The following is a 12,740-nucleotide window of genomic DNA, read 5'->3' as shown; positions in this document are numbered from 1 at the left end:
GAGTTGTTTCCGTACTTAAACCGGCAACACTGAGCTCTGCGAGGTTCCATAAGGTTTACATAGCCCTATGCGAAGCGTGCTATAGTTCTGCCCTTTACGAAACCCAAATTGTGTGCCATTGTTTCTGAAACTGTGTGTGGCATGTTTAAGTTAAATATTATTTTACATGGAATTAAACCACAATTGACTTCTTCTCTCCTATTCTGATCGTTTCATTCGGATATTATTTTAAAATCATGCGGGATTGACAGAGAAATCGCGAAATAAGAAAAACAGGGATTGGATTAGCTTAGCGGCATTTGTCAATAACAAGTAGATTATACTTATACTTCGTTTGAAAATTTTAGGACGCATTTCCAATGTTTATTAAAACCTTTATAAACTTTTATGATATTCAAAGTGGACAAAAAAATATGCTACAATCTTAGTGTTTTTTGTTGTGTATGGCGTTCCTTATGTAAAATAGCGGTTTTACCAATCTGTATAATTTGTAAAATTTTCTGTTCACAGCTTGCACTGTTGTTGACGGTGCTACCTAAATAAATGAAACGAATTTTTCGAAAATACTAAATATCTATAGAACTTATTTATGGACGAAAGGATTATTTTTTACTTATAATGTCCTATTTCAGCTTCTATCTGGAGCAAATGATGATTTGTTAAAAAGACTGAACATATCCCGTGATACCCACCAGTATTATTACATCAAGCAAGGAAATGCTGCCGTAGTTAACACCATCAACGACAAAAGTGACTACCGTGAAGTCATGTCATCATTGAACACACTTCAATTCAGCCAACAAGACCAAGATACCCTCTGGAGGGTAGTGGCGGCCATACTACATTTAGGTAACGTCGATTTCGAGAATGACGATGATGAAAAGTTGAGACTGAAAAAATCCAAAGGAGTGGATTATGCTGCAGACTTACTTCAGGTAATTTATACAACAACTGTTGTTGCTTTCTTTTAAGTTGACGTATTACTAACAATATCAGTGGCCTGCGTTTCAAAACTTTTTTTGTGAGATCAAGAGTTTTATAGGTGATTTTATGTACTCGGTGCATGCTGACTTCAAAAATATTACCCATTTTGCTCACTCAGGTCAGATTTTTTTGCTATCTCAAATTTAAAAAAGTACATTATTGAAATAAAGATCATATAGCTATTATTTCCCATAATACTAATTTTATTATAAAGGAACTATAATATTCGTGTGAAATGTACAGTTGATCCAATGCATAATACAGTGAAATACTTACTTCAGTGAATAAACGACTTTTGATTTTATGGTTTCATATAAATTTCATTCCTAGAAAATGAACTACCAGTCTATGTACCTCCAATCACAGGTCATTAGTAGCAATAGTAGATGAGGAAAAATATGGCAACTGTGTAGAGGGTGATGGTAGGTGGTGAGGAATGCTTGTCACACTGAGTTACAGGTTGTTTAAACTCAGTACTTGAGTCTCTTACAAAATGAATCAAAAGCACAAGAATTATCCCGATCGGTTTTGCTAGGTTGGTGGTAAAGTTACAAATATCAGATCGAATATCAAACATGTCAATCATATTGGGTCTACAGGGTGGTTACACCGGATCTAGGACAATTGCCCGAAAACAGTTTCCCGAAAGACAAATCCCCGAAAGCAATTCCCCGAATGGACAATTCCCCAAATGTACAATTCCCCGAAACACGAATGGACCGAATGGACAATTGCCCGAATAGATAATTGACAGAAAACAATTGCCCGAAAAGAGAATTGACCGAAAAATATATTTAAATAGTTATTGCTTTACATGTATTTCCTATATACTAATGCGGTAACTTACGTGCTATTTAAATAGTTATTACTGCTTAGATTGTGTTTGACCTAGCTATCTCGTTAATTAATGTATTATTATAATATACACACACCGGCAAAATTAAATGAACGCCTTAAAAATGGGACATGTTTGATGTTTTGAATCTCCTAAACCAGTTGTCCGATTTGAGTGATTTTTTTGGTATGTTGTAGCCTTATTATTTAAGAATATCAGTGTAATAATATTGTTGCTAGACAGGTAAATGTGATTTTATAACGGGTGTAACAATCATACTGTGTTTTTTCGTTAAAGTTCGGAACACCCTGTGGAATATTCTAGCAAATATAAAATATTGAAATTAAAACTCGATTGTAGCCTTAAACTTTTTTTTTATTCATTTGCTTATGTTGGATAATAAAAAAGTTAGGTACTTTAACAACCAGCCATGTTCTTCATCAATACAGGGTGTTTCTAAATAAGTGCGATAAACTTTAAGGGGTAATTCTACATGAAAAAATAATGACAGTTTACTTTATAAATATATGTCCGCAAATGCTTCCTTTTTGGAGATACGGGACGTTGAATTTTTTCTTGCAAACTGATGATTTATTTATTGCTCTAAAACCGGTTGAGATATGCAAATGAAATTTGGTAGGTTTTAAGAGGTAATTAATGCGAATTTTTTGACATACAATTAAGAATTTTATATTCACCATTGGCGTGCATGCGGGATGTATCTAAATGTTTATACCCGTATGCACGCCAATAGTGAATATAAAATTCGTATTTGTATGTCAAAAAATGCACAATAACTACCTCTTAAAACCTACCAAATTTCATTTGCATATCTCAACCGGTTTTAGAGCAAATTAATCGTCAGTTTGTAAGAAAAAATTCAACATCCCGTATCTCGGAAACGAAGCATTTGCAGACATATGTTTATAAAGTAAACAGTCATTATTTTTTCATGCAGAATTACCCCTTAAAGTTTGTCGCACTTATTTAGAAACACCCTGTATTGATGAAGAACATAGCTAGTTGTTAAAACCTAACTTTTTTATTATCCAACATAGGCAAATGAATAAAAAAAAAGTTAAGAAAGCCTAAGGCTACAATGGAGTTTTAATTTTAATATTTTATATAGGCTAGAATATTCCACAGGGTGTTCCGAACTTTAAGAAAAAAACACAGTCTGATTGTTACACCCTGTATAAAATGACATTTACCTGTCTAGCAACAACATTATCACACCTATATTCTTAAATAATAAGGCTACAACATACTAAAAAAATGACTCAAATCAGACAACTGGTTAAGGAGATTCGAGACATCAAACATGCCCCATTTTTAAAATGTTCCTTTAATTTTGCCGGTGTGTGTATATTTGATTTTTATAATATGTATTTCCTATATACTAATATGATAAATTATGTACTATTCCCCGCAGGAATTGAGGGCAATAAACCCTTTGCTAATTGCACTTTAATGTTTTCTTTAACAAAGTGATTAAACTAAAAAATATTATAATAATAAATTAATTAACGAGATCTAGGTCGAACACAATCTAAGCAGTAATAACTATTTAAATAGCACGTAAGTTACCGAATTAGTATATAGGAAATACATTATAAAGCAATAACTATTTAAATATATTTTTCGGTCAATTCTGCTTTCGGGCAATTATTTATCTGCCAATTGTCCATTTGGTGAATTGTCCATTCGGGGAATTGTCCATTCGGGGAATTGTCCATTCGGGGAATTGTCTTTCGGGAAACTGTTTTCGGGCAATTGTCCGTGACCCGGTTACAACAAGTATCCTTGCTAACTGTGTCTGTAGGACAGTAGAGCAGACGAACAGCATTACGTGAAACGCACCTGGAAGGTAAGACCTAAGCTTAAACCTGGTTCACACAACGTTCTCTCAAGAGCTCTCTGGTGGAGTGGGCTCTTAGCTACTTCCGCCTCTCTATATAAAACTTGCACTCGTGAAAAATATTGTCAAAGCAATTCAGTTTTCATGCAATCCAAGCACTCAAAGTGGAGCTTTTGGATTTTTCAGAGAAAAATTACCATCTATTAGGGAAGCCAAGCTAAAGGCGGGCATTTTTGATAGCCCGAGATTAGGGAATTCATGGCAAAACTATAAGTTGGATGAAAGTATGCAAAAAAAAGAGAGAAATGCTTGGCTTTCATTGAAGTCTATTATTAAAAACCTTTTAGGCAATTATAGGAGCCAGGACTAAGAGCCTACTGTAGAGGAACTCGTTCAGAACTTCAATATTCTTGGCGCACATACCTCTATAAAGACGCACTTTCTCAGCTCACATTTGGACTACTTCCCTGAAAACTGCGGGGGTTACAGTAAAGAGTAATAGTCCAGAGTAATAAGGATTTTCTCGGGACACTCAAAGATCCAGGTAGCTGACTATTTTTTAGTTATTGTAGACCTATAGGAAGAAAACCTGCCTGTTTCCTGCCTAGAGTTCGCGTCCGTTTTTTAATTATTAACAATTTAGTGCAAAAATCGCGATTTTTTCGATTTTTTACGCTCCATTCAAAAGCTAAATAGTTGACATAAAATTACAAAATTCAGTTTTTTAGAACATTGAAAAACCTTCAAAATGCCGATTTTTGAAAGTTAAAAAGTTAATTTGTTGCTACGCAAACTGCAAAATAAGTGAAAATCGTTATTGGTTAATAACTTTTACTAAAACTACCTTAGAACTTTAGTGTTTCACCCAAAGTTGGGTATTGGCGTACTTAAGAAACCTTCAACATTTGAAGGTCCATGTCACCAGCCCTCCCTTTTTCGATTTGAGGTTCGAAAAAAGCTCATTCGTTTGTATTGCGTTAGTACTGGATTGTATCACCGTTCATTCGTTTGTACTGCCCCCACCCTTTTAAATCTGCCTGGAGGGGCTGGTGACATGCTATCCCCCCTTTTTCGATCCGGGGGTCCCGGATGGGTATGTTCGTTTGTACTGCATTAGTTTCGGATTGTACCGCCCTTATTTTGTTTGTACTGCCCCCACACTTTTAAATCTGTCTGGAGGGGCTGGTGACATGCTATCCCCCCCTTTTTGGATCTGGGGTTCCGGGATGGTATGTTCGTTTGTACTGCGTTAGTATCGGATTGTATCGCCATTATTTTGTTTGTACCGCCCCCACCCGTCTAGATTGGCCTGGGGGGGCCAGTGACATGCTACCCCTATACTCTGCACTTTTTGCCATCTGACGTCGAAAATAGGCAATTTCGTTTGTACTGCGTTAGTACTGGATTGTGTCACCCTTCATTCATTTGTACTGCCCCCACCCTTTTAAATCTGCCTGGAGGGGTTGGTGACATGCTATCTCCGTCTTTTTCGATCTCGGGGTCCAGGATGGGTATGTTCGTTTGTACTGCGTTAGTATCGGATTGTACCGCCCTTATTTTGTTTGTACTGCCCCCAACCTTTTAAATCTGTCTGGAGGGGCTGGTGACATGCTATCCCCCCCTTTTTCGATCTGGGGGTCCGGGATAGGTATGTTTGTTTGTACGGCGTTAGTATCGGATTGTATCGCCCTTATTTTGTTTGTACCGCCCCCATCCGCCTAGATTGGCCTGGAGGGGCCAGTGACATGCTACCCTCTACTCTGCACTCTTTGCCATCTGAACGTCGAAAATAAGCTATTTCGTTTGTACTGCGTTAGTACTGGATTGTATAATCACCCTTCATTCGTTTGTACTGCCCCCACCCTTTTAAATTTGCCTGGAGGGGCTGGTGACATGCTATCCCCCCTTTTTCTATCTCGGGGTCCGAGATAGAAATGGACCCTGTAAATTCTCTGATTACAGGGTAGTTTTTACCCCCAATGCTAAATACTTCAGTAGTATTTTGTATTTTGATAACGACACCCAATTTGGGCGTCGAAACATTATAAATTTTTTTTTTTCAATTTAATTGTGGCTTATGTCCCATCTAAATAGTTAATTATAAAAGTGCCACAAGGAAATAGCTTCAGAACAACACGAAGTTGAAAAGTGCATTTCGGGATCTGATTTCTGATGGAAAATTGTGTTCAACAAATACATGTACCATTTTTAAATTGGCAGCGTAAAACCATCGTTTAAGAAATGCTATTGTCTAGTTATACAATGGTAAAACTACTCAGAGATTCATCTGAGTAGTTTTAGTAGCAGAGACTCATCTGAGTAGTCCTGCAAAGCAGGACCGAGGTGGACGATGTAATTGGAAGAATTTCGCAAATGTAATGGAACTGGGTAGGACACATGGCACGGCAAAACAACGACAGCTGGACGAGAAACATTGTACATTGGACACCACGAGAATACAGTCGTAGTAGAGGATGACCACAAAAACGATGACTAGACGACGTCAAAGCCAAAGTGGAAAGAAACTGGCACCAAATAGCACAAAACAGAGAAGAGTGTTGAGCTCATGGGGAGGCCTTTGTCCAGGAGTAGATTACAGCAAATTACAGCAAAAATTATACTCACCCATTTGTCTACTCGAAAATTATCGCTTGATTACAGCGATTATTTCATTCATAGGAGATTCTGACCAATAGAAAGCTACAGAAATAAAAATTAAAGTGATTATTTCATTCATAGGAGATTCTGACCAATAGAAAGCTACAGAAATCTAAATTAAATTGATAATTTTTGATAATTTCCCGTCGTCAAGTATATTACGTCAGATGCCCTTCGTTGCTACGAAAAAATACATTCAGTGACATTAAGGACAATTAATGTTTTAAAAATTATAAAAGTGATGACTTTCAACCGTAAAATATTTATAACAACTGTGTGTATAATTGTACTAATTTGTACTTACATAAATAAATTACAATAAAATTTTGGTCTTGAATAGTTTTATTCATGAAATAATCGCAACAAATTGCACTCGATCTCTAAAATTAATATAGAATTTTAGAGCTCTTGTGCAATTACTACTGATAATTCTTGATAATATCCCGTCGTCAAGTATATTACGTCAGATGCCCTTCGTTGCTACGAAAAAATACATTCAGTGACATTAATGACAATTAATGTTTTAAAAATTATAAAAGTGATGATTTTCAACCGTCAAATATTTATAACAACTGTGTGTTTAACTGTAGTAATGTGTACGTACATAAATAAATTACAAAAAAATTTGGTTTTAAACAGATTTATTCATGAAATAATCACAGCAAATTGCACGCGATCTCTAAAATTATTGTTTCTCTAAAATTGTTTCCCTCGTGCCACTTTGACATAATGTCACTCCCCATCGGGTCGTGAAATTAAAACTGTAAAAATGTCACTCGGGAAAAATTCGATAATTTTAGAGCTCTTGTGCAATTACTACTGATAATTCCATAGTAGAAAATTGTACTGTCATTTAGTCCAAATAATGAATAATGAATAGGACAAAACCTCGCAATTTTTACGGAATGGATTGATTTGCTTGAAAATTTGAAAATAAGTATGTAGTGGATAGTCCAAGGATCAAAATCGATATGATGGTGAAAGGCGCTTTTGCCATGGGGGTGGTTGCCACCCCATCTCGGGGGTGAAATTTTTTTATTATATTTTGACCGCAAAAGTTGGTAAAACCATTCATTATAAGCAAAATATATAGTGATGTTGAAAAAGTAACTATTCGTTACAAAGTACTCGTTACTTACGAATACCGAAAGTAACGATTACTATACAGATAGGCAAATCGTTACTTTGATTACTCTGATTACTTCGTACCAATCGTATCAGAGCGACTAACGACTATTACATATATGTACTTTGATTACTCTGATTACTTCGTGAAGGTCGTTATTATATCGGAGTACCTATACAAAATACCTACCTACTGAGAAATACGATTCTCGATATGATTACCGGTATTCAAATACAAAAGTAATAATAGTAATCAAAGTAACGAATACTGTAAATGATTACTTTATACAAAATACCTACCTACTGAGAAATACGATTCTTGATATGATTACTGGTACTGAAATACAAAAGTAACAAAAGTAATCATTGTAATCAAAGTAACGAATACTGTAAATGATTACTTTATACAAAAGTAACGATTTGTAACGAATACTCGAAAGTAACTATAATCAACATCACTAAAAATATATATGTTCTATACATTTTTTCAATAGTTTTCGATTTATTTGCTATCGAAAGTGTTAGTTTTATATCGCAAAAATCAATGTTTTCAATAAATTTTCTGCTAATAACTCCAAAATTTTCGTTTTATCAAAACAACTTTATTTAACAAAAATGTACCTTTTAAAAAAATAAACAAAACCGTTTTTTTTTATTTTCTTTAAGATCAATATTAATCGGGCAATACTTAATTATATGTTAGCTCTTCTTCGACAAATGCTAAATATTGCAGTTTCAAAGTCAAAAGACGAGAAAACTATGCATTTTCGAGGATAACTTGTTCAAACTAATTTAAAGTATTTAAAAATTTCTATCTCCAGAAATAAAAAAAAGTCTAGGTCAAAAAATAAGTGACATAATGAAAAGAATGTCAGTCCCTATTTTTTTCAGCGAAAAAGTGATCGGAAGCAACCTCCTAATCACCACCCTAATTAAAATTAGTCATTGACCTTATTTGGTCTTCTTTATTTATGTATTATTAATTGGTTCTAGAAGTTTAACCGACTTAGAATGAACAATTTAAAAAAATGGAGTTAAAAGCGAATAACTAATTTTTGTAGTTTGGAAAACTACAGCCTTTCCTTCAGAATAGAAATATTATCATCAGAAATACGAAAAAATGTTTTAATATGAAATTGCAGCTTATTTAACTCTCAAGAACCTGGTTTGCAAAAATTTTTTATACGGCAAGAATTGAGTGAGCTATTGACAATAAACTTATAATACCATGCAAAAACCACCTTTACCAACCCTTTCAAAGTCACCTCTTTTTGCGACAAAGTTTAAAAATATTTAATATTAATAGGCATATAGATCTTGTCAAAACCTACAAAATTCTTTTTTACCAAACCGTCTAGGATAAAAAATAAAAAAGTTACGGTTAAAAATCAATATATTTTTTTGAAAAAAAAGGAGAAATCCAATTGGAAGCATAATAATGTAAGTTAGCGGTGTTTTTAGTCATTGGCCTTATTCAGTCTGTGTAATATATATCTCCTTGCATGGAACATGTGTCACTATAATATTGTCTATGTCTAAGTTTTCATTGTCTCATGTCATGTGTCACTAATGTTAATGTCAAAATGTCCTGAAATAAAATATATAAATGTATAAAAATAAGTGTCTATCATTATTGTTTCAATATACAACAAATATAAATTATTATAAAACACAGTCTTCTTTATTTATGTATTAATAATAGATTCTAGAAGTTTGACTGGATTAGAATAATTAGTTTTGAAAAACTAGAGTTAAAAGCGAATAACGAATTTTTGTAGTTTGGTAAAAATGCCATTTTCTTCAGTATAGAAAGATTAGCATCAGACATACGAAAAAATGTTTAAATATGAAATTGGTTATTCAATTCCCAAGAACTTGGTTTGAAAAATTTTTCTGCGACAAAAATTAAGTGAATCGTAAATGAGTATTATCTAAAAACATTGATTTTTTCGATATAAAACTAACACCTTCGATAGCGAATAAATCGAAAACTATTAATTTTATCAACAAAATGTATAGAACATTTTTAGCTTAGAATGAATGTTTTTATCAACTTTTGCGGTCAAAATATAATAAAAAGTTTCCAATCCCGAGACGGGGTGGCAACCACCCTCTTGGCAAAAGCGCCTTTCTGCATCAGATAGATTTTGATCCTTGGACTATCCTTATTCTCACATTTCCAAGCAAATCGATCCATTCTGTAAAAATTGCGAGGCGAAAAGCTTCGGTTCCTGGACTAATTATTGTTTACAATACAAACCGTTCTAGAAAACAAATTACCATAACATAGCAGCTGCAATTATTGTTATCTGGTCTCTGGCATTAGATGGTAAGAAAGATATTTACTGTGGGAATTTTTCATTTAATGTTCCAAATACTTTTAATAATTTTCGATTCCAAGGAATTCTGCCATATTTATGTTTCAGTTATTTTCAATCGTAATTACCTCTTTCTTAAAAAAAGTGGAAAGAGGATCCCCCCAGATCGAAAAAGGGGGGTGGCATGTCACCAGCCCCTCCAGGCAGATTTAAAAGGGTGGGGGCAGTACAAACGAATGAAGGGTGATACAATCCAGTACTAACGCAATACAAACGAATGAGCTTTTTTTCGACTCTCAAATCGAAAAAGGGGAGGCTGGTGACATGGACCTAACATTTGAGACCGATTAGTTTAAGAGTTATTCTATTTGTTTATCCCAGAGACCTTTATTTTGCAATAAGATAGGACAGAAAATGATGAATATAGGGCAATTCTGAGTATGCCAAATGAAAGTAGAAAAGTGATAGTATCAAAATGTATTAAAAAAAGATAAAAAAAATAATTAATATAGTCAAAAATCCCAATGCCAAATTTTTGAAATATTGTAATTTATAAACATTTAGAATAACTTTAAAAATGTTGTCCGTAGAAACAATATTTTTATATATTCGACAAGTTAGTATTTTAATACAAATTTTCAAATAAAAAAATTTAGCCTGGGTTCATTTGGGACAAAGTTAGCCATATATGTTTTTTTTAATTCACAGCTAATTTGTTTATAATAGTTAAGGAATCTCATTAATGCCATTTTAAAGAATGGGATTTGCATTTTTTCTTAAAAAATTTGCACAAACATTGTAGCTTCACAGCACCCTCTACGATTTTTCAAAAATGTAGTTCAAACGATTACTAGAGGGAACCTACAAATCCACCGAGTTAAAATACCAAAAAAGCAATTTCAAACGAATATAATTTTCTGTATCTCCGGATCAACTAAATGGGTTTTGATCTTTCTTTTTTTAATTTGTATGTAATTTCTACGTACATTACAATTATGCAATTTGTTTATAAATTTATTAATTAATAAACAGTCTAATTTGTTTAAATAATTCTTGAAAAAATATTTTTTTACAAAAATCTATTTTTTTAATCATGGTATCATTAATGATCATAGAAAAAGTTAAACTACACTTTAATAAATAAATGATTTTGATTAGATAATTATTTATTGAAGGTAATTTATTTATTAAAGTATACCTTAACTTTTTCTATGATTAATAACGATAGTATGATTAAAATCATGGATTTTTGGGAAAAAATTATTTTTTCAAAAATTGTTTACAACAAATTAGAATGTTTATTAATTAATAAATGTCTAGACAAATTGCATATTTGTAATGTACAGAAAAAATACATACAAGTTAAAAAAAGAACGATCAAAATATATTCAGTAGATCCGAGATATAAATGATAGTAGTTTTAAGTTGCCTTTTTTAGTTTTTGAACTCGTGCATTTGTCGGCTCCCAGCTCCCCCTTCACTTACCACGACAAGTCACCCATTGAACTACATTTTTAAAAATTCGTGTAAAATTTTCTAATATGTAAATTGATTTTTTTCTACGGACAATATTTTTAAAGTTATTGTAAATGTTTATAAACTACAAAATTTCACAAATTTGGCATTAGGATTTTTGAATATATTAGATAATTTTTTATCTTTTTTTAGTACATTTTGATAGCATCAGTTTTCTACTTTCATTTGGCATACGCAGAATTGCCCTACCTTCATTATTTTCTGTCTTATGTTATTGTAAAATAAAGGTCTCTGGGATAAACAATTAGAATAACTCTTAAACTAATTAATGGATCGGTCTCAAATATTTGAGGGTTTGTTAAGTACCCCAATACCCAACTTTGGGTGAAACACCAAAGTTCTAAGGTAGTTTTAGTAAAAGTTATTAATAAATAACGATTTTCACTTATTTTGCAGTTTGCGTAGCAACAAATTAACTTTTTAACTTTCAAAAATCGGCATTTTAAAGGTTTTTTAATGTTCTAAAAAATTAAATTTTGTAATTTTATGTCAACTATTTAGCTTTTGAATGGGGTGCAAAAAATCGAAAAAATCGCGATTTTTGCACTAAATTGTTAATAATTAAAAAACGGACGCGAACTCTAGGCAGGAAACAGGTAGGTTTTCTTCCTATAGGTCTACAATAACTAAAAAAGTAGTCAACTGCCTGGATCTTTGAGTGTCCCGAACATGGTCTATTTCCAGCTTATTACCCTGGAGTATAAGGGGAATGCTTTCATCAGGAAAACTATAATTTATTAACAGTGCTGGCAACAATCTTAACATTGCCAAATAAATCACTAAATTCGAAGAAAAATTGCATAAGTCCTGTCTGAGCTTGTTTAGCTTTTGAGGGGAGAGAGGATAGCGTACTTGCGACGGCAACTGTCTCTAGTTTACTGACCGATTAGTTTCTTGTGTCTTTAGTTTATTCTGCGCGTTTGTACTGTACAGTTGGTTTTGTGCGAGTAGTCAACGTTAAACTTCTTTAAAAATTGAAGTAAAAAATATGGATCGAATATCGAAAGAAACTCACAAATGAAGACAGTTCGTGCTTTAACGTTACTTGAAAAAGGGGAATCTGTAATTACCGTAGCACGTGGTATTGTTATTTCAAGAGGGGCAATTTATCAATTGAAACGGTCGGCTACGTCGTTGCTTTCACTGCTTTCAGGGACTGTCCCGGAAAGAAAACCTGGTTCTGGAGCCCATAAAAAACACCATCTAAGACTAACACCATCATCAGGCGTGTAGTAATGTTGAACCCTTTCATAACTGCCGCAGAACTAAAAAATAAATATCCTTATAAAGTATTAATTTGTAAAATTAAAATAATAATAATTATCCTGACTTATGCATTATATTCACTTTGTGAAATTTTTTTGCCGGCACTTTATATTATTTTAGAATGTACATTAGTGATGTAGAAAAAGTAACGATTACTATA

At 33.1% G+C, this 12,740-nt stretch overlaps 1 protein-coding gene across 2 annotated transcripts in view; it reads left to right on the top strand.

Annotated features, from left to right (window-relative positions):
- The window catches only part of LOC126879050 (unconventional myosin ID), a 243,180-nt gene that overhangs the window by 180,713 nt on the left and 49,727 nt on the right, over positions 1-12,740 (top strand). For both annotated transcript variants that reach the window (XM_050641936.1, XM_050641935.1), the window contains one exon: positions 633-935. In XM_050641936.1, coding sequence (XP_050497893.1) covers positions 633-935 — 303 coding nt within the window. The remainder of the gene's footprint in view (positions 1-632; positions 936-12,740) is intronic.

The sequence above is a fragment of the Diabrotica virgifera genome, chromosome 1 (genome assembly GCF_917563875.1).
Source record: "Diabrotica virgifera virgifera chromosome 1, PGI_DIABVI_V3a".
NCBI lineage: Eukaryota > Metazoa > Arthropoda > Insecta > Coleoptera > Chrysomelidae > Diabrotica > Diabrotica virgifera.
Note: the sequence above shows the minus strand (reverse complement) of the source record. Positions and strands in the feature narration are given on the sequence as shown.